Genomic DNA, 25,692 nt, shown 5'->3' on the forward strand with positions numbered 1-25,692 from the left:
CCGATTTTAGGTGTTTTGACGTTACACTTAATTACGGAACCACCTCTAATTTGACATTTGAAGTTCCCAGTGGTCAAATAATATATGACATACTTTACTGTTGTATAACACAAATGTCGTTAATGTCATATATCTTTCCTCTTAATGTCCAAAATCAATAGACGAGAGTAATATTTAGGCGCTTTTAGACGAAGAGAGAGCATTTAACACTGTCAGAAAACTGGAGTTAATTTATTAGTTTAATCCAAAAAAGTATCCACCCCGAAACTGAGTCGAAGATGTACCAGGTCATATCTGAGTTTACATTAACTGGCACAAGATCAGCAGTTAAAATAGAATATAACATATCTGAGCCTTTTAACAGAAAAGATAATACGCCCAAAAATGTGAACTTTGACGGCGATTTATTTAAAAAGCCCTCCGGCATTTTTTTGTGTTTTAATTTTTCTCGTCTATGAACATTGTATTTTTAGAATCCGCAAAAACTTTCAAGGTGTAAGCACCTTCCATTTCAAGTGCGAATCGATCGTTACTTTTTACCAAAGGTACCACAAAAATTGCAAAACCTCATACAGCACTGTAATTTGCACAATTTAATAAAATAGAAACTTCTCGATCATGATTGAAAGAGTTTTCTATCATGTATCCGTTATGTAACCGTTATATTGACATAATTTTCATCAATGGAGAGGTCAAGAGTTGGTTTTCAAGTTTCACGTTCCTAATTTTTCGGAATATGCCCCACAGAAATTATAATAGGCACAAATGTGTGCGAATGATCATTAGTTTTCGAAATATTTTTATACCCTCAGCATTTATGCTAACGAGGGTATATCCAACTTCATACGGGCAAAATGTGCCTCATCAAAATAATGGTTTAAGACCCCAAGTATGTTTGGACGAAATCTGTTTCAGACAATTTGGAGTTGATTTAGCCATGTCCGTCCGTCTGTCTGGCTGGCTGGTGCGCACGATAACTCTCGAACGGAGCAACCGATTTGGTTCAAAATTTGGCTTTCGTTATACGAATTTTGCCCAAACTTAGTTTAAGTTCGAAGATGGGTTATATCGGTCCACTCCTTCCGGTACCTCCCCCACAAAAGTTCGAAAATGTTCGGAAAATTTGTGCGCACGATAACTCTTGAAGGGAGTAACCGATTTGGCCCACACTTTGTACATCGTGAAAGTTCTACCAGACTTAGATGAAGTTTAAATATGGACACAATCGGCCCACTCCTTCGGGTACATCCCACACAAAATTTCGGAAAAGTTCAGTGTAGGACCTGCTCTCGAATCGCTTTGATTTTTGTTGTAGCAACTTGTATTCGCGGTCCCCCATACGACGGTACAAGTTTCATAATGGGCAAGTCCATACTTCCTGAGAAAATAGCCTGAAAGGTGCAAAAAACCCCTATGACACCGTGTGTAGTGGTTGGAGCGAAAATAAATCTCGAACGGATCTGCCTATTCGGTCCAAAATTTGGCCTTCATAATATTTTGTCCAAACATAGTTTAAATTCGAAGATAAACCATGTCGGTCCACTCCTTCAGGTACCTCCCTCACAAAAATTCAAAAATCTTCGGAAAAAATATGCACACGATAACTCTTGAAGGGAGTGACTGATGTAACCCATACTCTGAACATCCTAATATATCTACCACATGTATATCCGGTTCGAATATGGACTATATTTGTGCACTCCTTTGGGTACCTCTACGTTCACTTTAAGACCTGCTCTCGAATCACTTTGATTTTTGTTGAAGCAATTTGCATTCGCTGCCTCCATTACGACGGTAAAAGTTTTTTCAGGAGCAGGTCCATATTTCTTGGGAAAACATCCCGAAAGGTGTGAAAAAGCCCTATGTCATCATATGTGGCTCTCGAACTATTCTACCGATTTGGTGCAACATTTGGTCTTCGTCAGAGTTTATCCAAACTTAGTTTCATGGGGGCAATACCGGTCCCCAACTTCCGGTACTTCTCCCCAATATTTAAAAAATATCACTAAAATGTTAGGACGATATCACGTGAATGGTGCAAGCAATTTGGTCCAAACTTTGGATCTCCTAATATTTTGTCAAAATTTAGTTTAACTTCTAAAATGGCCCATATCGGTCCTCCCTAAGGGTACCTCCCCCACACAAGTTCAACATTTGTGTTAATTCCTAATCCACATTTTTATCGGCAAGTTCAAATGTTGAAGAAGGGCCACAAAATTCTGAAGAGACGCTAAATACATTCTATCTGTCCGTAGATGAAAGTTTCAATTGACATTGGCTGAGGGTATACCTCTGTCAAAACAAAAAGCAAATTTAAAAACACACACGAGTTTGGTAGTATTTCATACAGATTCAGTTTCTTATTGGCATACAGAAACAGGCTGCAAATTTAGATATTTTTCCGACGACAAATTATGGTAAAGTTCACCCGCTAAATACCATCCGATCATTATACAGCGTTATTGGCATTTTCCTCGACCAAACATATTACCTCATTAGTTATAAGTATTGAACTATAGCTGCGAAACACATCTTAAAACCGCGTTATCTCGTCGAGATGTGAATTTTGGTATACCACATGGGGGGTCTACGACAAATATTTCGTGGTGTTACATTAATTTTTCGAAAAACAAACTTATAATACCCTTTCCACATTGTGGTGTAGGGTAAACATACGAAAATCGCACACACGTAACTCACGAAATTTAAAAATAACGTTTTTCTATCAGATTTCGTACACTACTTTCGTAGGAGAGAGTATGACCATTTTAAGCAATTTACGAACAGGAGTATTGTTGGTCCCATCTTCCAGAACCTGAAAAAAGTGAACAGGACACATCAAAGATGTTCGCCAAACATTTTGACTAAGGGCATTTTGATAGCTCAAACTTCAACACTTAGCATAGGATTTACATATACATACCATAAGTGTTGTCTTTTATTTCAAATGTTCCTTAATAATTTGTGCAATTTTTGTGGGTAAAGGCAATAACCAGCGAACAAAAACGGCGTGTTTAGAAACGAACTTTTCCGAACCATAATTATGTTTTCTCACGACGACTATTCTCGATGAGGCTAAACTGACTTTTTCACATCAACGAATGCACCTCGGTATTAGCTCAGTGGTTAGGGAGCTCTTTTTTTATCCTTCAACACTTGTAGAGAAGTTGTACATGACTGAAACATCCAGGAAATATCGCTTTTATTACAAAGGTATGTTTTAGGCAACGCTGATAAATGTTATTTTGTCTGGCCTGAGAAACCAAATGGGTCACTTAGAATGCACTGCGTGATAGATGTTATTTTAGCACATAGAAAAATATATCGACATGAAAGTTACAAAGGGTACAGTGGCGTATAAGTAATAATCAAAAAGAAATAATTACTCATACGCATTACAATACCAAAAGTGCATAAATTGTGAAAACTTGCCCCCTTTTATAGTTTATTGGCTTTTTGGCAAAACTGATACCGATCTTTGATTGATTTCCTGGGTATGTAATCCAAAGAAGAAAAGACCGCTGTCCTGCCCATGACATTAAAATTATTCTAGGCGATTTTAATGGCAAAATTGGAAAGGAGAATATCTTTGGCCCATCAGTCGGGAAATTCAATCTCTATAGTGAAACATCTGACAATGGAATGAGGCTGATAGATTTTGCAGCTGCAATCATATTCATAGTGGCACCTGGCTGTCTCCAGATCAAAGAACAAGAAATCAAATTGATCACGTTGTGATAGATGGAAGACATTTATTGAACGCGTTGAAGGTAGGATCGTTTCGAGGACCAAATATAGACTCGAACAAGGAGTGCAGCAAAGGTATGTACATGTACAAATAAAGCACGAACAGACACAACACTCAAGTAAGACATCGGTAAGCTGCAATCACAACAGATAGCCACAGGATATTCCACTCAACTAGCCGAATTGCTTCATCAAAGCACTCCTCATCCCGATAACATATCAGCGCAATGGCAAATTATTGTCCACTCCATGCAAACAGCCGCAAAATCCATACTTGGATACCAGAGACCTCCACCAAGGAATCCATGGTATGACCAGGAGTGTCGTGCTGCCACCGAAGAGAAAAATGCGGCATATAGGGCTACTTTACAATCCGTAGCAACGCGTAGCGCACGAAAGAGATACAGGGAGAAAAGGAGAGAGGAGAAACGTCTTTTCCGCAGGAAAAATAGAGAGATGGAAAAGTGAGAGTGTGAAAAAATCGAGATGTACAGGAACCAGAATGATGTCCGAAAATTCTACCAAAGAGTCAAGCATCAAACTGATGGCTTTGGTACAGGCACATCCTCCTGTAGAGACCAGCAAGGTAATCTGGTAACAGATACAGATAGTGTGCTCAGGATATGGAAAGAACATTTTTCAAAACTGTTGGTATCCAAGCATCCAGCAGCGAAGACGACGAAGATACTACAGACCCAATCCCAGAAGATGGTATTGAATGTATACCGCCCAGACAAGATGAGGTAAAGACAGCTATAAATCGGCTGAAGAATAATAAGGCATCAGGAGCTGATGGCTTACCAGCCGAGCTGTTCAAAACCGGAGGCTACACGCTGATAAGGTGTATTCTTCAGCTAGTTAGCACCATCTGGCAGGAAGAACGAGTACCCGACGATTGGAACCTGAGTATCCTGTGCTCAGTCCACAAGAAGGGAGATAAGACTGTATGCTCTAATTATAAGGGCATAAGTCTACTCCCTATTGCCTACAAGATCGTGTCAGGGATATTGTGCGAACGACTAAAGCCTATGGTCAACGAGATAATTGGACCATACCAATGCGGCTTTATACCTGGCAAGTCCACCAATGACCAGATATTTACCCTGCGGCAAATCCTGTAGAAGACCCAAGAGATGCAGATCGACACCTACCACCTTTTTGTCGATTACAAAGCAGCTTTCGAGAGCTCGCTGCGTTGAAAGGTATTCCAAGCCATGTCTGAATTTGGTATCCCCGCAAAGCTTTGTAAAATGACGTTAACTGAAACGAGATCCTCAGTTAAAATAGGAAAGAAGCTCTCCGAAGAGTTTTGTACCAAAAGTGGTTTCAGACAAGGAAAAGGTTATACGAGAGGCAAACGTCAAAAGAAGTGGCACAATCTACACCAATAGTCACATGTTACTTGCTTATGCTGGTGATATAGACATCATGGGACGATCAGTAAAAGAAGTAACTGATACCTTTATGAAGGTCGAAGGAGAATCTGCTAAAGTGGGTCTGGCGGTAAGCGGTGAGAAGACCAAGTTGATGGTGTCGATGCGCAATGCGTCCATTGAGCTCGGACCAACTGTGGAAGTTGGTTCCTATAAATTTGAGGTAGTAAAAGGCTTCGTCTACCTCGGCACCTCCGTAAACACAAAAAACGACATCAGTTGTGAAATAAAAAGAAGAATTGTATTGGCCAACAGATGCTACTTTGGTTTAAGTAAGCAGTTTAAAAGCAAAGCCACATCTCGTCAAACAAAAATAACGCTCTACAAAACACTGATACTACCCGTGCTGAAGTATGGCTCCGAAGCCTGGGTACTTGCGCAAGCAGACATTGCAGTGCATAGTGTGTTTGAGAGAAAAATTCTTCGAATGATCTACGGACCAATCTGCGTTGACGATGAATATCGACGTCGCATGAACCACGAGCTGTATCTGCTATACAACGACATCAATATTGTTAAACGTATCGAGATGCAGCGATTGCGTTGGCTAGGCCATATCATAAGAATGGGCGAAGATGAACCCGCTAAAAAGGCGTATAAATACGAACCGCTTGGGGGTGCACGCAGAATTGGCAGGCCAAGGAATAGATGGCGCAAACAAGTGGATGAAGAGATGAAAAGGCGCGGTATTCCAGAGTGCGAAGAAACAAATAGAGAGAATTGGAGATCTTTTTTTAGTTCGGCCTATAGAACAAATGTTTTGCAATGAGCCAGCTAAGTAAGTAAGTAGGCCTCAATATTCCTCAGAAATGGCTAAAATTTAGTATTAAGTCTTCGTTTGAGGTATTCAAGTTTCCCCTCTAAATTTGAGAAAATGAAAACTTTGACCGCCAATTATTTAAAAATCTCTCCAGCTATTTTTATTGTTTATTTATTTATTTTTTTATTTTTCTCATCTATGAACATTGCTGTTTCAGAATCATCAAATACTTCCCAGGTGTAAGCGGTTTCTACTTAAAGTTAGTTAAGGCGCGCTGTGCATGACACTAATTTATAAAGAGGCGATACAGTCAGTGCATTGTCCCAATTTGAGCTTCTATATCTCAAAAACTGTAAAACCTACGAAAATATCGTAAAGATCACTCTTGTGGAGAATTTTTACTGCTACAACATTTTCCTCAGTCTCATTTCCATAGAACTTGCGGTTTCCAAGCAAAATCGTGAAAACCTAAAAAAAATCCCAAAAATGTGAACTTGAATCGCGATTTATTTTAAAATGCCTACGGCGATTTTGTTCTTTTTTTTTTGTTTCTTATTTTTCCCATCTATGAACATTGTTGTTTCTGAATCCGCAAAAACGTTCCAGGTATAAGCACCTTTCATTTAAAACTAGTTAAGGCGCGCCGTGTAAATGTGTTTTTTGATTTTTACACATTTCTGGAGTTTAGATAAGATATAGAGTTTTGGACTTATTGTAAAATTTTATAACCAACACATCTGTAGAATAATTTGATCTGATACTATCACATTTTATAGGAGATTTTTATGATTTTTTGAAAAAGTAACGAAAAGGACCCTTTTATGACCCGCAAGAGGGTTAAATAATATGAAAAATGAAATAATTTTTATACTTTTTGCAAGGCTTTTTCGGAAAACTGGCGTACAAGTTTTCTGCCGCGGTAAAAAATGTTATGTTGTGTGGCTTGGAAAGCGAATTCAGGTATTCAGCGTGCATTGGCTAATGGTGCAAATAAGTAAGGTTATATAAACACTATTTTTTAAACAGCCAACAAACCGACGACATTTTCTGAATAAAACAAATAAATAATTAATAATACGCGACATAACTACCCCAAATGTTCTTCGTTTTCACCACTGTTTAGAAAATGCACATGTTCAGGCATTATACGTAAAGTTATCTTTCCACCTTTTAGCCTTCTCTCAACTTTATTTAAATTTCAAACATATCCTTGGTATGTTTATAACGTAACCCAGACATTCTTCCTTCTATACACCACAAGTGATATTACACAGATTCATAGTTGTATTAACATAAATGGAGCACATACACATACATGTGTATGTAACTCTGTGTGAATATTGCAGAATGCATGTATACTTGAGTATGTAAATCAGCATTTTGGGTATTTAATATTAGCAATGAATCGATAAATGTAGGCAAACCCCATAGAATGTTCATATAATTTGGCTCATTCAAAGGTATTTAAGATGTGCCACATACATAAATACATATATTACAGCATATCTTCAGCATTCTCATCTATCTAATGTACCTAGAAATGTATGTATTTTGTTGTGTAAATTGTTGTTGATGTTAATACTAAATCACCATGGAATAAATCTCATTGACTTCAGTGTGTGCAGGTTATGCCAAGGCTTAGCTAGCTACCAATTACGTACATACATACATATAAAGCTCAAAAGAAGGAATTGGGTTAATTTTATGTGTAAGCAATTTCATGATAGGCTTAGAACACGTTGAGTAGTTTGTTATTACAAAATTTATGTTAGTAGTATTATACGTTATTGTTGTTAGTCTACATATCGCTCATTTACTCAAAGAGTGACATATCTCAAAAAATCCAGTTTTGAGAAAAACGGATTTTAAGTTGGCGATTGAAATTTGACCTTCCAAATTAAAAAGATTATTACACAAAAACTAAAATAACTACTTGGACCATATTTTGTAAACAGCTAGCCAGATATCACTGATAATTTTCTGTGGCAGGTCAAGCTTGATGTGAAGTGCTTAAAGAGCAGTACACATTGTCAATTTTGAATGTCGATATTTCGCAGTTATCGATAACTGTCCAACCGTCCAGCAACCACAAAACATTTTGTGGTTGCATGATGAATGACAAAAATGAACGGCCACACTAGCAAGCACCAACAAAGCTGTCATTCAAAACTGGCAATGTGTACTCAGCTTTAGACCTTCATAAACTCAAAAAACCTATTTGTTGAATTATGTCGTAGTAAATGAGCTGCAACTCGTTGAGTTTTAGAGATATCGACATGAAAATTTGACACAAGGTAAAATAGAAGTTGTAGAGAAAACAGAAATTCCTAAGTCAGAAAACGCATTTTTTGAGTTATGCCACTCTATGAGTAAATGAACGATATATTGCGTCATAATATTTGCTTTACATGAATAAATTTACAAAGATTTCAATATTGGAATATTGTGATTGAATTTCTGATTATAAATTAGGCTTTCTAAATTTGGAAACGAAAAGCTGATTGAGGTCTAAGTGACTTTTCATGGTGGCAATTAATTTAACAATCCTGGGGTAACGATAAAGCTTAGACTACATTCACTTTTATTTTGAATTCTGTGTGGCAACATATGAAGTCTTCTACAGACAAAGTATACCATATTTTTGGTCTTCTGTAGAATAGAGAACATACGTGAGGTCTTCTATACTCGTAGAATAGAAGACCTCGGGAGAGATTTTCTATAGAATACAAGGCCACAGAAGAGGCCTTCTAAAGAATACAAGGCTACAGGTGAAGTATTCTATCAAATAGAAGAACACAGGCGAGATCTTTTGTCGAATAGAAAAAAAACAGGTGACGTCATCTATCGACTCGAAGACCACGGGTGAGTCTTCTATGGAACAGAAAACTACAGGTGAGGTTTTCTATCGAATAGAAGATCACAGGAGAGGTATTCCATCTAATATAAAACCACAGGTGTGGTCTTTCATCGAACAGAAGATCAAAGGTGAGGTATTTGATTGAATATACGACAACCAATGAAGTATTCTATCGGATAGAAGATCGCAGGTAAGTTCTTCTATTGAATACCTAGGTAGGTATAGAAGACCACAGGTGAGGTCTTCTATCAAATAGAAGACGATAGGTGAGGTCTTCCATAGAATTAAAGACACAGAGGAGGTCTTCCTTAGAATAAAAGGCACAGGGGAGGTCTTCTATAGAATAGAAGACCATAAGTGAAGTCTTCTTTAGAACCACAGCTGAGCTCTTCTTCTATAGATTAGAAGATCACAGGATAGGTCTTAAGGGGACTAGAAGACCACTGGAGAGGTCTTATATAAAATAGAAGACCACAGGTGAGGTCTTCTATTGAATAGAAGACCAAGGGAGGGGTCAGATAGAAAACAACAGGTGAGGTATCTGATTGAATATACGACAACCCATGAGGTCTTCTATCGGATAGAAAATCGCAGGTAGAGTTTTCTATCGAAGAGAAGACCACAGGAGAAGTCTTCTATCGAACAGAAGGCAAAAGGTGAGATCTTCTATGGATTAGAAGACCATAGGAGAGATCTTCTATAGATTTGAAGACCATAGGATAGGATTTGAAGACCATAGAGATGAGGTCTTCTATGGATTAGAAGACGACAGGAGAGATCTTTTATGGATTATAATACCACCGGACAGATTTTATATAGAATAGAAAATCATAGGAGAGCTCTTATAGAATAGAAGACCGTAAGTGAAGTCTTCTATCGAACAGAAACCCACAGCTGAGGTCTTCTTCTATAGATTAGAAGACCACTGGAGAGGTCTCATATAAAATAGAAGACTATAGGTAAGGTCTTCTATCGAATAGCAGGCCACAGGTGAGGTTTTAAATAGGATATAAGTCAATAGGAGAGGTCTGAAAACGGATAGAAGATCGCAGGTAAGGTCTTCTATCGCATAGAAAGCAAGAGGTGAAATCTTCTATAGATTAGAAAACTTCTATAGAATGGAAGACCACAAGAGAGGTCTTCTATAGAAGCGAACACCACAGGTGAGGTCTTCTATCGAATAGAAGACCACAGGAGAGGTCTTCTTCTATTTTATTTTATGGAATAGAAGACCACTTGAGACGTCTTATGTAAAACAGAAGACCACAGGAGAGATCTTCTATCGAATAGAAGACCACAGAAGAGGTCTTCTATCGAATAGAAGGCAAGATATGAGGTCTACTATGGATTAGAAGACCACAGGAAAGATCTTCAATGGATTAGAAAATCACAGGACAGGTCTTATATATAATAGAAAATCACAGAGAAGCTATTCTATAGAATAGAAGGCCACAAGAGGGACCTTCTATAGAAGCGAAGACCACAGGTGAGATCTTCTTTAGAATAGAAGACCACAGGTGAGATCTTCTTTAGATTAGAAGACCAAAGGTGAGGTCTTCTTTAGAATAGAAGACCACAGGTGAGGTCTTCTTAAGTCACAGGTGAGGTCTTTTGTAGAATATAAACCACAGGTGAGCTCTTCTATAGAATAGAAGACAACAGGTGAGGTCTTCTATAGAATAAAAAGCCACAGCTGAGGTCTTCTCTAGATTAAAAGACCACAGGAGAGGTCTTTAATGGACTAGAAGTCCACTGGAGAGGTCTTTTATAAAATAGAAGACAATAGGTAAAGTCTTCTACCGAATAGAAGGCCACAAGCGAGGTTTTAAATATAATATAAGTCCATAGTCCATAGTCGGATAGAAGATCGCAGGTATGGTTTTCTCTCGAATAGAAGACCACAAGAGAAGTGTTCCATCGAATAGAAGCAAAAGGTGAGATCTTCTAGAAGACCACAGGAGACATATTCTATGGAATAGAAGGCCACAAGAGAGGGTTTCTATAGAAGCGAAGACCACAGGTGAGGTCTTCTATCGAATAAAAGACCAGTGGTGAGGTCTTCTATCGAATAGAAGACCACAATAGGGGCCTTCTATAGAAGCGAAGACGACAGGTGAGGTCTTCTGTCGAATAAAAGACCACAGGTGAGATCTTTTCTATAGATTTGAAGACCACAGGAGAGGTCTTTTATGGATTAGAAGACCACTGGAGAGGTCATATATAAAATAGATGACCACAGGAGAGGTCTTCTATCGAATAGAAGACAAGATATGAGGTATTCTATGGATTAGAAGACCACAGAAGAGGTCTTCTATGGATTAGAATATCACACGACAGGTCTTATATAGAATAGAAAACCACAGGATAACTCTTTTATATAATAGAAGGCCACAAGAGGGGCCTTCCATAGAAGCGAAGGCCACAAGTGAGGTCTCTGTCGAATAAAAGACCACAGGTTAGGACTTCTTTAGAATAGAAGACCGCAGGTGAGGTCTTCTATAGAATAGAAGACCACAGGTGAGGTCTTCTATAGAATAGAAGACCACAGGTGAGGTCTTCTATAGAACAGAAGACCACAGGTGAGGTCTTCTATAGAACAGAAGACCACAAGAGGGGCCTTCTACAGAAGCGAAGACCACAGGTGAGGTCTTCTTTAGAATAGAAGACGAGAGGTTAGGTCTTCTTTAGAATAGAAGGCGACGGGTGAGGTCTTCTTTAGAATAGAAGGCGACGGGTGAGGTCTCCTATAGAATAGAAAACCGCAGCTGAGGTATTTTAGATTAGACGAATAGAAAACCACAGGAGAGCTCTTCTATAGAATAGAAGGCTACAAGAGGGGCCTTTTATAGAATAGAAAACCGCAGCTGAGGTATTTTAGATTAGAAGAATGGAAAACCACGGGAGAGCTCTTCTATAGAATAGAAGACCAGAAGAGGCCCTTCTATAGAAGCGAAGACCACAGGTGAGGTCTTCTTTAAAATAGAACACCACAGATGAGGTCTTCTTTAGAATAGAAAACCACAGGAGAGCTCTTCTAAAAGGTCACAAGAGGGGCCACAAGATACGTCTTAGACCAGGTGAGATCTTCTATAGAATAGAAAACCGCAGCTGAGGTATTTTAGATTAGACGAATAGAAAACCACAGGAGAGCCCTTCTATAGAATAGAAGGCCACAAGAGGGGCCTTTTATAGAATAGAAAACCGCAGCTGAGGTATTTTAGATTAGAAGAATGGAAAACCACGGGAGAGCTCTTCTATAGAATAGAAGACCAGAAGAGGCCCTTCTATAGAAGCGAAGACCACAGGTGAGGTCTTCTTTAGAATAAAAGACGACAGGTGAGGTCTTCTATAGAATAGAATACCACAGATGAGGTGTAATGAGCATCAAAATTACATAAGCTTAAAAAAAACAACAACAAAAATTATGACGGTTAATTTTTCACTAATCGAACTGTATGCTGGGTAAGGTCTCTACCAGCCCACCCATACCACCTCCTAATTCACATTTTGTTTTATTCTTCCCTCTTTTGACCTTACTCTTTATTTTAGATTCGTGTCTTTTTTTAGACCACACTGACCAAGTCATATTGGCACCCTAATACTTTCCCCTAGTGTGTTACAATACATTGCCAAGCTGTGTGTGAGCGCTAGCTACTTTGTAATAATATGTTTTACGAACCAGACTCGCTGTAGCCCAGAGGGTAGCAACGTGGCTTCATACAGCCCAAGTCCGGGCATAAAATTTTTTTTATTATTTTTCTCACATTTTGTTTTTTTCTTGTTATGTTTTGAGCGTTTTCTATTCAATCTGTTGTGCATAATCAGAAACCTCAATATCGTATTAGCCTAAAGTTGTTTTAAATAACCGTAAACAGTCCAATTTTGCGATGTTCCTCTGATAATGTTGGGGTGAATTTTATCTCTGCTTTCAAGATTGGTTTCAAGAGAGGTTCACTGATTTCTCTGTACCAATCATCGATCTTTCTGTTCGTGTTTCTTGATCAGTACACATTAATTGCAGTAACCAAATCAGAATTTCCTAAGTTACTCCGCAAATAAAGTGAATTCAATAATTAAGGTTATTGTCAACCTTTTTATAACCAATTAATAAATTACAATAGCCAGAGTAAAATTGTAATAGTAATAAATCTTTAAAAAAAAAATAACCAAAACTTGGTGAGGTAATTTAAACATAAATTTGGATATTAAGGAAAATCGATTTAATTTATTGATTTTAATAGAAATATTACTTTGGCCATTGTAATAATCAGGTGAAGAAAGCAAACACGTTACGGAAGAAAATTAAATATCTTAAAGAAATCCTGTGCAGGTAAAATCAGATTATTCAAGGAAAAAGTGGGGTTGTTAATAAATTTGATTTTTTTTTTTGTGTTCACAGCCCTCTGGCTCTTGGTTTTTGCCAAAGCCGGTGTTTGTGGCCAATCACATGGCGAAAGAAGGGCTGCACAAATATTCCAAAGGAAATCTTTATTTATTCAAGAGCTACATTTAAATTAATCCTGCTAATTCATCAGCATTATGCCAATCCACGAATGCAAGGAACCCAGCAATTGAATTAGTTATTCTCACTACCTTCAATGAAACAGATATCGACAAAAAAACATAACTTCAATTAGTATTTTGTCGAAAGATCGCCATTACGTCATACTGATTTTTTGGACAACTTAAAAGCCACGACCTTCAATGAAACAACCTCAATTACCCTGGAGCACTCAATTACATCATAAAATTTTACTAATCTAGCCTAAGTTTGAGCATGGATATAAGATCGAGATCTCTTGTCCCCAAGCAAAGATTTTAAATTGCAATTGCATATTTGAAGCATAACCTTTTCATAAATTTTATACAGCCACGACTGTCTGCAAAAGTTCAACGAGGCCTCGGAGTTCTACAAAAAGCAACAAAACGTGGTAAGTGAAACTCATCATCCGTAGAGCTATTGCAAAACCAAATGTTTTAAATATGTATCTTTTTTTTGAAATCTTTGCTTAAAAGAATAGAAGTTTTAAAAAAGCTTATTCATTTTAAGAAACACAAATTCAATTCATATTGGTATTTTTGAACTAAAGTATACTATTCTTTAAATCAGTTTACACCCTACATAATAAAATCCTAAGTCGCAAGAGATCCAAAATCTAAAGATATTTAAGAGATTTAATCTAAGATTTCATTCTTTCTTTGAATTACTAAATCTCAATGCTTTATTTTGTGATTGGTAAATATTTGAAATTAACCTGATCCAAATCTGTTTAGAAAATGCAAGAACAATTGTGGAATTGATTTTGCTCTATAAAAAGTAACCTCTAAAACGTGAATTAATATAAACCCAATAACTATCATAGACTAAGTTTTCAACATTCTCAATTTCAAATTGTTTCTTCAAGTACTTAGTTTGCAATTTTAATTTTATGATTGATAAGTTTATTTGAATTTCATCTACTACCTGCCTACTAATTATGCAAGAAGCAATCTGGAATTGATTATATGTTCTATACCCTATCACCATTAACTTCGTTTAATTCAAAGCGTATTTAACTTCAAACCTATCCACATTGTTGTAGTAAACCTAAGCAATCGGCAATATGCCAGTTTATCTCTTCATACATGTTCGAGTGTGAAGCGAACATAAATAATTTACAATTACTCTAAGTTAGAGATAAAAGTGTTATTGATCATTATTATGAATAAATGAATTTCTTGTTAAATTAAATTTAACCATGCATCTATAAATAGAGATAATTTTACGGCGGTGATGTGTAAGTAGATTAAGTATTGTCCGAGTTAGGGGCCTTATTTAAAATGATCATGCCAATAAGACCAAGGATGGGTAGGGTTATGAGGCAGATGTTCCATACCATCAGGAACTAAATTGTTTTCAGTTAAGAATATGATAGATATACTACCTTACTAAATGGGGTTTACTGTTTACTGTTACGCACATTCAATCCATCTTCTTTTATTTTTTTTTTTTCTTTTGTCAATTGATAGATACAGATATATGGGAGTCTTAAAATTTTTTTGTTTATGTAGAGAGTAGGTGTTGTGTGATTACAAGGGGACACGAACCCCCCAATCGGCTGAAGCTGGCATATCATGGCTCCCAGTCCTCTTGTAGTTCATTGAACTTCAGAAATTAAATTTTATTAGAAATTACCCTACTACTCATACAGAGAGTTAGTTAGGAAACTCCTAGCTTCTCGTTTGTTCATTACAGAGGTCTTCTTTAGAATAGAAAACCACAGGAGAGCTCTTCTAGAGAATAAAAGGTCACAAGAGGGGCCACAAGATACGTCTTAGACCAGGTGAGGTCTACTATAGAATAGAATACCACAAATGAGGTCTTCTTAAGAATAGAAAACCACAGGAGAGCTCTTCTGGAGAATAGAAGGTCACAAGAGGGACCACAAGAGACGTCTTCTATAAAATAGAAGACCACATCAAAGGTTCTCTATGGATTTGAAGAGTACAGAAGAAGTTTTCTATAAAATTGAAGGACACAAGCGCGGTCTAGTATATAATTGAAGAGCAAAGGTGAGGCCTTCTATCGAATAGCAGGTCACAGGGGAGATATTTTATGAATTAGAAGACGACTGAAAAACGTCTTGTAAAAATAGAAGACCACAGGTAAAGTCTTCTATCGAATAGAATACCACAGGAGAGGTCTTATATAGAACAGAAAACCACAGGCCACAAAAGAAGTCATCTATAGAAGCGAAGACCACTTGTGAGGTCTTCTATGGCACACATGTGAATTCCTCTATCGAATAGAAGACCGCAGATGAAGTCTCCTATAGAATAGAAGACCGCAGATGGGGTCTTCTAAAGAATAGAAGACCGCAGATGAGGTCTTTTAAAGAATAGAAGACCACAGATGAGATCTTCTATATAATATAAGACCACAGATGAGTTCTTCTATAGAATAGAAGACCACAGATGAGGTCTTCTATAGAATAGCATACCACAGAAATGTCTTATTTAGAAGAGCACAAAATGAAAAAACACAGGACAGGTACTCTTCCTCGCCATAGATGAGGTCTTCCATAGCTTTGTATTTGATTTAGTTTTTAAGTTTAAATTAAATTTCCATCAAATACCCGTACATTGATATCGCTTTAATTCAAACATTTCTGCAGGATATTGGCATGTATGTATCTGTCCCATCTCTTTATGCTATAGACAGAAATGCAGACAGACAACAAAATGCCTCTGCCTCGGTATGTCATTGTCATGTTTAACATTCAACTACAACTATCCATAATAGACAAGAATGTAACGGCACCAACAACAATAAAACAAAAACAAAACTATTGAAAAGACTTACCTCAATGACACCACTATCAGGATGACGCATCACAAACGCCGATGGCACAACACCCGGTATTTCCTGTTGCGGTATAAACAGCAACGAATGATGGAATATCGCATTCAGCAGTAGACTCATGACCACAACTGGTTTGTATTTACCAAACTTATCGACGAGAAATCCTGGAAAAGAAAAAAAAAAACAAAAAAATGAGAGGAATTCAATTGTAATATTAATCCAAATGTAAAACAACTACAACAAAACAAAGAATGAATCATTTTAAAATAGTCGAAGTGATAGAGATAACCACTGACAGTTTTTCGTATTCAATCGAAAAGTGATTGAATGTAATGGCGAGTGATAGATAACGTTACAAATTAAAATGTTTACCATTTCAGGGAATTTAACATGTTTGAGCATTTTGTAGGTACATTCAGGATGGGTATTAGTAATGTAATCTTAATGGAGATGAAATGGATTGTGTGTTTTTTCGAAAAAAGGAGAATTAAATCCCTGAAAAATGTCAGTAAAAAATTCCATGAAAAATAAATAAATTCCACGGAAAGTACATATCTCTGGCGGACGGCTCTTCATACTTGTTAAAGTGGTCACATTGAATATGAACGTTACAAATAACCAAGTGAGCAAAGGCTATAGTCGGGACTGGGCCGAATATGTGATACCCTACACCACTACCCCTGTGCATAAGCTTTTCACTCGTACACATATCTTTTAGGGAGATACTAAAGTTTTCACCTATCTGGCCCTTATACCAAATTATTTAAAGCGAAATGAACCAAAATAATTAAAATTTAATTTTATATTTGACTATTGTCGACATCTACTTGGTACTGATTGAAAGCTTTTCAGGTCTATTTGATTAGCATGTCTTTTATTTTGATTTTACGTGTCTTTAATACACCAAATAGAAGTAGAGGTATTTTCGTTAAAGTTTGACATTTGATATTTTTTGCAAAAGGTTGTTAATAGAGTAATAGAGACCGTGAACTATTACAACGCTATAATTTTCTTAAGGAGTAAGTCGATACTGATACCGATGGCTTTGGTACAGGCACATCCTCCTGTAGAGACCAGCAAGGTAATCTGGTAACAGATACAGATAGCCTGCTCAGGAAATGGAAGGAACATTTCTCCAAGATGAGTTAAAAACAGCAATCCACCGGCTGAAGAATAATGAAGCAGCAGGAGCCGATGGCTTACCAGCCGAGCTGTTTAAAACCGGAGGCGACGCACTGATAGGGTGTATGCATCAGCCAGTTAGCACCATCTGGCAGGAAGAACGCGTACCCGACGATTGGTATCTGAGCGTACTATGTCCCGTTCACAAGAAAGGAGATAAGACTGTATGCTCCAGCTATAGTGTCTATAGGTCTTCTCCCTATTGCCTATAAGATAGTGTCAGGGATACTGTGCGAACGACTAAAGCCAATGGTCAACGAAATAATTGGATCATACCAATGTGGCTTTAGACCTGGCAAGTCCACCATTGACCAGATATTTACCCTGCGGCAAATCCTGGAGAAGACCCAAGAGATGCAGATCGACACATATCACCTTTTTGTCGATTATAAAGCAGCATTCTACAGTCCCCTCCGATCAAAAGTATTCCAGGCAATGTCTGAATTTGGTATCCCCGCAAAGCTCATCCGGCATTGTACGATGACTTTAACTGATACTAGGTCCTCAGTTAAAATTGGAAAGAACCTCTGCGAACAGATCAGTACCAAAAGTGGTTTCAGACAAGGAGACAGCCTTTCGTGTGACCTATTCAACATTTTGCTGGAAAAGGTTATACGAGATGCAAATGTCAAAAGAAATGGCACAATTTACACCAATAGCCACATGTTACTTGCTTATGCTGATGACATAGACATCATGGGACGATCAGTAAAGGAAGTAACTGACACCTTTAGGAAGGTCGAAGCAGAATCTGCGAAAGTGGGTCTGGCGGTAAACGGCGAAAAGACCAAATTGATGGTGTCGACGCGCAAAGCGTGAGAGTTGGTACCTACAATCTTGAGGTAGTTAAAGACTTCGTCTACCTCGGCACTGCCATAAACACAACAAACAACATCAGTTGTGAAATAAGAAGAAGAATTGTATTGGCCAACATATGCTACTATGGTTTAAGTAAGCAATTTACGTATGATCCACGAGCTACATCAGCTATACAAAGACATGAATATAGTTAAACGTATCGAGATGCAATGATTGCGTTGGCTAGCCCATATTCGATGGAGCATACAAATGGATGAAGAAATGAAAAGGCGAGGTATTCCAATAAGTCAAGCGAAAAACAGAGAGGAATGGAGATCTTTTCTTAGTTCGGTCTATGGAACAAATGTTCTGTAATGGGCCAACTAAGTAAGTAAGTAAGTAATTAAGTCGATACTTCCTGAGATAATAGCCAACGCACAGTGCGAAATATGAACACTTTAGCGGAACTTTACTAATAACTTTTAAAGTAAAGGGCGTAGATTCCTAAAAAATTGTGCAAAAATGTTTCTTATATTAGTGGATATTGTGGGGCTCAAATTGGGCCACATAGGCCCGCGGTTTCCCGTAGCGTTCATTTAACGGCGGCTGTCGTTTTTACGTTTTACATTTATTTTTCAATCGATTTTGCTGCAAATTGGTATATTGAGTTCTCAGCGGATAGAAAATTTATGTACAAAATATTTTCAATATAGGTTCGCGTTTTGGTATTGACCCCATTGAACGGTACCGGTCGATGGGATATATTTTAAATGTTACACACACATTTTCCAACGTATTTGGTTGTATTTTGGCATTTTAAGTTCTTCGTAGATAGAAAACCTCTGTGCGAAATATTAACATCGTAGGTACGCGTTTTTGGTATAGCCCCCATATAACGGGTTCCCTCATATTATGTATTTTAAATGTTGAAGACAAAAATTGCATCAGATTTTGATACAAATGTAAATTTTAAGCTGTTAGCGAATAAAAATTCTCCTCACATAAAAGCTGTCAACATAGGTCCACTTCTGGGTGAAGTCCCACAACCCTACACAACTATAAAGGAGTAAAATGTCAATATTTTTATACCCTCAGCCTTTAGGCTATGAAGGGTATATACACTTTCATACGGGCAAAATGTGCCTCATCGAAATAATGGTTTTAGACCCCAAGTATGTTTGGACGAAATATGTTTCAGACAATTTGGAGTCGATTGAGCAATGTCCGTCCGTCTGTCTGTCTGTCTGTCTGTCTGGCTGGCTGGAGCGCACGATAACTCTCGAACGGATGAACCGATTCGGTTCAAATTTTGGCTTTCGTAATATTTTGCCCAAACTTAGTTTAAGTTCGAAGATGAGTTATATCGGTCCACTCCTTCCGGTACCTCCCCCACAAAAGTTCGAAAATGTTCGGAAAATTTGTGCGCACGATAACTCTTGAAGGGAGTAACCGATATGGTCCATACTTTGCCCATCGTGGAGCGTGTACCAGACTTAGATCAGGTTTTAATATGGACTCAATTGGTCCACTCCGTCGGGTACCTCCCACACAAAAATTTGGAAAAGTTCAGTTTAGGACCATCTCTCGAACCGCTTTGATTTTTGCTTTAGCAACTTGTATTCACTGCCCTCCATACGACGGTATAAGTTTCATCAGGGGCAAGTCCATACTTCCTGAGAAAATAGCCTGAAAGTTGCCAAAAATCCCTATGACACCGTGTGAGGAGGTTGGAGGGCAAAATAACTCTCGAACAGGTCCGCCGATTCGGTCCAAAGTTTGGTCTTAGTAATATTTTGTCCAAACATAGTTTAAGTTCGAAGATAAGCCATATCGGTTCACTCCTTCAGGTACCTCCCCCACAAAAGTTCAAAAATGTTCGGTAAAATTGTGCGTACGATAACTCTTGAAGAGAGTGGCCGAATTGGACCATACTTTACACATCTTAATATATCTACCAGATATAGATCAGCTTCAAATATGGACTATATTTGTCCACTCCATCCGGTACCTCCCACACAAAATTTCGGATACATGTTCACTTTAAGACCTGCTTTCGAATCACTTTGATTTTTGTTGAAGCAACTTGCATTCGCTGCCTCAATTGCGATGGTAAAAGTTGTTTCAGGGGCAAGTCCATACTTCTTGAGCAAACATCCCTGAAGTTGTAAAAAACCCCTATGGTACCATATGTAGTGGCTGGAGATCCATTCTTTTTAGTATCTCCTCCGCAAAACTTTTGATCTCTAATCCTTATCAACATTTTTGTCAGTTCAAACGCCCAAAATTCCCTAAATACATGCGTTTTTTTGGGAAAAAATTGTTTCAATATACACAGGCTGAGGGTATATCTCTGTCGGCCAAGCCGACTGATACTTTTTTACTTGTTTGTTTTCATTTGTATGTATAATGTTTATTGGTCCATTCAGTAGGACTGTACAATTAATTGTGTTAATAATGTCTTTCAGATCAAGTTCAGGTCTGCACTGCATTACAATTTTTAACGTATTTTGGTATTTGCACAGCAGCATCTAAAAATGTTGCACTATATGTAAATCACCAACATTTAGAGGTCAAAACTATAAAAAATTGCGAGAGGTTTCTTAATTTTACAGAAATTATCACTGTTAGAATTAGTGAGTCCATTTCTTCAAAACACAGTCAACAATGGCGTTCATTGTCGCGTTTACATTCCACTTTTGGAAAATGCAACTGGATGAAATTCCCGAAGTCTTTTTAGAAAATCTTGAATATCTCCAAAGACCGCACGATACCGCAGCAGTTTTATAGCTTTGCGAACAGAGGAGAATCCAATCTTTCAGATTATATATATCTTAACACGTGAATGTACGGAACTCGCTTTTGAAATGTCCACGGAAAATAAAAAATTTTAATTTTGAAAACTTCAAAAAATCACTTCTTTCCGACTAAAATTGCACGAAAACAAAACCCCCTTTTTGCATTGTTTTAAAGTGTAATATATCATAATTGTTTTGTAAAATATTAAGAAAAATAAATCATGTCATACTGACTTACCATTTGTCCGCGCCACGCTATTTTTTTAATGAATCCAAATTATATTTTTTTAGAAAAAAAAAATTATGAAACAAAAGTGCAACTTTAAGTGCATTTTTAAGTCGTTTCGCGGAGTAAATCGCCAAACTGAGTATGGGTCATTTGCAGTGAAGTACTTAGCTAACAAATTCAATTAAAATTGAATTAATTTTATGTACTTTCAAAATTCCTTAAAGTTCCACTAAACTGCCCATATTTCGCACTGTGCAACGGTTCGAAAAACCATGACGGCTATTTTGCAAGATAACTCTCGAACTTTTACAAATCCATCCAAACTTAGTTTGAAGCAGTTGGATGAGGTGAGTGGGGTATTCTGCGGTATTCTGGCTATTTTGTTTAGAGCATCCCGATATCCAATTTTTTTTTTTTTTTTTTTTTTTTTTTTTTTTGTTCTGTTTGTTCCTCAATAAGTGCCTTCCTTTTTCACAGAATAATCGATTTTGGGCTGACGTAAAAACCACAAACGATTACGCAATGTATTATCGCTGCCATGAAACGAAGCATGAGCTAGATGTTGGATTTATGGTAAACCGGAAGCTTAAAAATCTCGTATCCAGTTTCACTCCGGTTGATGAGAGAATTGCCACAATCCGCATAAAAGCAAAGTTTTTTTAACATCAGTCTCATCAGCCCATGCCTCGACCGAAGAGAAAGACAAACAGACCAAAGATATATTTTACGAGCGCCTTGAAAGAGCATATGACTGCTGCCTTGGCCATGACATTAAGATTGTGCTAGGAGATTTTAATCCTTAAATTAGAAGGGAAAATATATTTGGTCCCACGGTCGGCAAGTTCTGCCTTCATAAGGTAACATCCGACAACGGAATGAGGCTGATCGATTTTGCAGCGGCAAAGAACATGGTATTGAGCAGCACCAGGTTCCAACACCTCGACATACACAAGGCCAGGTGGATATCCCCAGATGGGAAAACAAAAAATCAGATTGATCATGTTGTGATGGACGGAAGACACTCGTCCAGTGTGTTAAATTTCCGATCGATTCGACTTGCGAACATCGATTCGGAGCTGCCAAGATAAGAACTCGTCGTAATGTTGCGTCGAATGTTCGATCTAACACAGGACGGAAGCAGGATGTCGAGAAGCTGCAAACACAACAGACAGCACAAGCCTACTCCGCCCAACTGGCCCGCATGCTGGAAGACAGCACTCCTTTTCCCGATAATGTAGAAGCGCAGTGGCAAAGAATAGCCCACTTCCTTCAGACTGCCGCAAAATCTATACTTGGGTACCAAAAACCTCCACCTAAAAATTTATGGTACGATCAGGACTGTCGTAAGGCTACAGAAGAGAAGAACGTGGCATACAGAGCAACGCTGCATTCAGTAGCAACACGAAGCGCGAAAGAAATGGAAATCGCATTCTCAGGAGAAAAAAAGAAGGAGCAAGAAAAACGTGAGCGTGAGAAACTCGAGATGTTCAGGAGTCACAATGAAGTCCGAAAATTTTACCAGAGTGTAAAACACCAGACTGAAGGGTATGGTGCAGGCACATTCTCCTGCAGGGATGGCGAAGGGAATCTGAGATAGCGTACTGAGGATTTGCAGGGAGCACTTGGTATCGAATATGGGTGGCGTGGAAGATACCCCAGAACCAATCGTAAATGACAATGTTGAATGTCTACCACCTAGCCAAAGCGAGGTTATGACAGCTATTAATCGGCTGAAAAACAATAAGGCAGCAAGAGCTGATGGACTTCCCGCCGAACTGTTCAAGACCGGTGGCGAAATGCTGATAAAGAGTAGGCATCAGTTAATTTGCGAAATTTGGCAGGAAGACAGCATAACCAACGATTGGAACCTCAGCCTACTATGTCCCGTATGCAAGAAAGGAGACAAGTCTCATACCCATCGCGTACAAAATGCTGTCACGCATACTGTGTGAACGTTTAAAGCCCATGGTCAATGAAATAATATGGTCATACCAATGAGGATTTAGACCAGGTAAGTCGACAATTGACCAATTGACCATGGAGTTTGGCATCGCTGCAAAACTAATTCGACTATTCAGGATGACATTGGCTGACACAAGATCAGCAGTTAAAATAGGAAAGAACCTCTCCGAGTCTTTCAACACAAAACGAGGTTTCACACAAGGTGACAGTCTATCGTGTGACCTATTTAAAATCTTACTGGAAAAGGTCATACGAGATGCTGTAACGTGACCGTTTCATATATGTATTTCTACATGTATTCATTACCATCAACCACCACTACACAGTCAGCATAGTGGACAAATTTAACTTCGGTGTAATTAACGATAATCATTGCTGCACTATAATTATCATTCACTTCGTGTTACCACCCGAATGTATAATTCAGTTTTATTCACCGAAGACGTCAATCACCAGCCGACAAAGTAGGACAAGACGTGTGGCTCGTCCGCAGTCTCGTTAGTCGTTAGCTACGATTCGAACACGCTCCTAGCAAGCTCCAAGTCTCTTAGCAAGCTCCAGTCTCTTAGCAAGCTCCAGACTCTTAGCAGGCTCCAAGCTCTTAACAAGCTCGGAGCTCTTAGCAAGCTCCCATCTTCTTAGCAAGCTCCAAGCTATTAGCAAGCTCAACGCTCATATCCAGCTCATAGCCAGCTCAACGCTGCATCCTTTTTCCAATTTAATTGCAATTGACTCCGAGGTGTATCTTAGATTATAGGCCTGACATTAGCCTGCTCTTGGAAGGTCATAATCGTCTGGTCCTGGGGGACTTTAATGCGCATCATGAGATGTGGCATTCGACCCTCGGAAACGACCAGAGAATTACAGTGCTGGCTGAACAGATTGATAGCTCTACGTTTTGCACGGTCAAATGAGCTCGCCCCTACCAGAATTAGACGAGAGTGTCACAGTTCGCCAGACATAACCATCGTGTCACCTGGTCTGACAAATGAGGTTACCTGTCACCACCATCTCCCCATAATTGTCTCCATTAGCAGACCACCCAACTTCATCACCTCTGAACGCCGTACATTCGTCAATCATAAGAAAGCTGAGTTTCAGAGAGTTTACCAATCAGCGCTTCAGAGAATTGCCCAATCCTTCTGATGTTCGGGTAGCGGAAAGGACGTTCCGAGACATCATCACTGCTGCAGCCGCTCGCCATATCCCTGCTGGTCGAATACCCGAAGTAAGACCAAACTTTCCAGCAGAGGCGACGGTATTAGCAAATGAGCGTGATGAGCTTCGTCGCGCCAACCCCAATGACCCCAGAGTCAGAGAGCTGACACTCGACGTTAACAGGCCGATCGGCGAGCATAAGCGGAAAAAATGGTTAAATCATCTGAAGAGCTGCAACATTGAAGCCGGTATAGGTGAATTGTGGGCAACGGTTAAGTCACTCTCGAATCCTGGAAGAAAGGAAGATATAACCTCAGTCACGTTTGGCGACGCTACGTTGACTGACCCAAAGAGGTGCGCAAGTAATTTCAATCGACAGTTTGTCGAGCACCCCTAGAGTGACAGGGCGAAGAGAAGAGTATTACGTCGCATCAGATCTGTACCTGCCGAGGATGAACCACCACAATTTACAATGGATGATGTTGCCAATGACATTAGAAACGCTAAATCATCCAAAGCGTTGGGCCCTGATGGAATCTCCATGGTAATGCTAAAGCAGCTGGATGAGCCGGAATTGGAGTATCTCTTTAAAGTTCTCAACTTGTCACTAGCCACCCTCGTTGTCCCCGAAGTGTGGAAAATGGGCAGGGTGGTCCCACTACCAAAGCCAGGCAAGGATGCCAGCAAAAGTGAATCGTACAGGCCGATTTCGCTTTTGTTGGCCGTAGCAAAGACACTTGAGGCCATACTCCTCCCCAGTATCAGAAATAGCTATCAAGTTGCCAGCATGGATTCCGTAAGCTGCGCGACAATAGCGCTGCACGCTATTATACATCTGTGAAGCACTCAACCAGAGACGGCCGTGCGATAGAAAAGTGATGGTGGTGCTTGACTTATCAAAAGCCTTTGATGCAGTCAGGCACTCCACACTGTTTGAGGACATTGAGCAGACAACCCTCCGACTAAGCTTGACAGGTTGGATAGTCAACTATATGTGTGGACGCCAGTCGTACGTGGAATTCAGGAATAAGAAGTACAAACCCCGTAGAGTGAAACAGGGAGTCCCCCAAGGTAGGGTGATATCTTCGGAACTGTTTAACCTCTACCTCTCCTGTATTCCGCCCCCTCCAGACGGGATCGTAAAGTGTGCGGATGATTGCACGATCCTGGCGTCGGGTACCTATCCTGATGACATCTGTGAGAGAGGAATATGCAGATTTCCGCCAAAAAATCTACAGCCACTCTGCAGTTTGGACTTGAGTTTAATTTCGTGGTCGACGGTAGCAGAATTCCGACCACAAACTGCCCCAAAATTTTAGGGGTCACATTCGACACTACTTTCACGTCGTGCGCACACGCCACAGCTATCTGCGACAAGCTGAAAAGTAAGAACAAGGTCCTCAAGTCCCTAGCCGGCAGCACTTGGGGT

The 25,692-nt window shown here is 38.9% G+C and overlaps 1 protein-coding gene across 2 annotated transcripts in view; it reads right to left on the reverse strand.

Moving 5' to 3' along the window:
• LOC141395246 (uncharacterized) overlaps positions 1–25,692 on the reverse strand; it is a 365,020-nt gene that overhangs the window by 232,507 nt on the left and 106,821 nt on the right. For both annotated transcript variants that reach the window (XM_073970877.1, XM_073970876.1), the window contains exon 4: positions 16,140–16,303. In XM_073970877.1, coding sequence (XP_073826978.1) covers positions 16,140–16,303 — 164 coding nt within the window. The remainder of the gene's footprint in view (positions 1–16,139; positions 16,304–25,692) is intronic.

Source organism: Musca autumnalis, unplaced genomic scaffold, assembly GCF_047663935.1.
Source record: "Musca autumnalis isolate F117 unplaced genomic scaffold, ASM4766393v1 scaffold_2, whole genome shotgun sequence".
Taxonomy (NCBI): Eukaryota; Metazoa; Arthropoda; class Insecta; order Diptera; family Muscidae; genus Musca; species Musca autumnalis.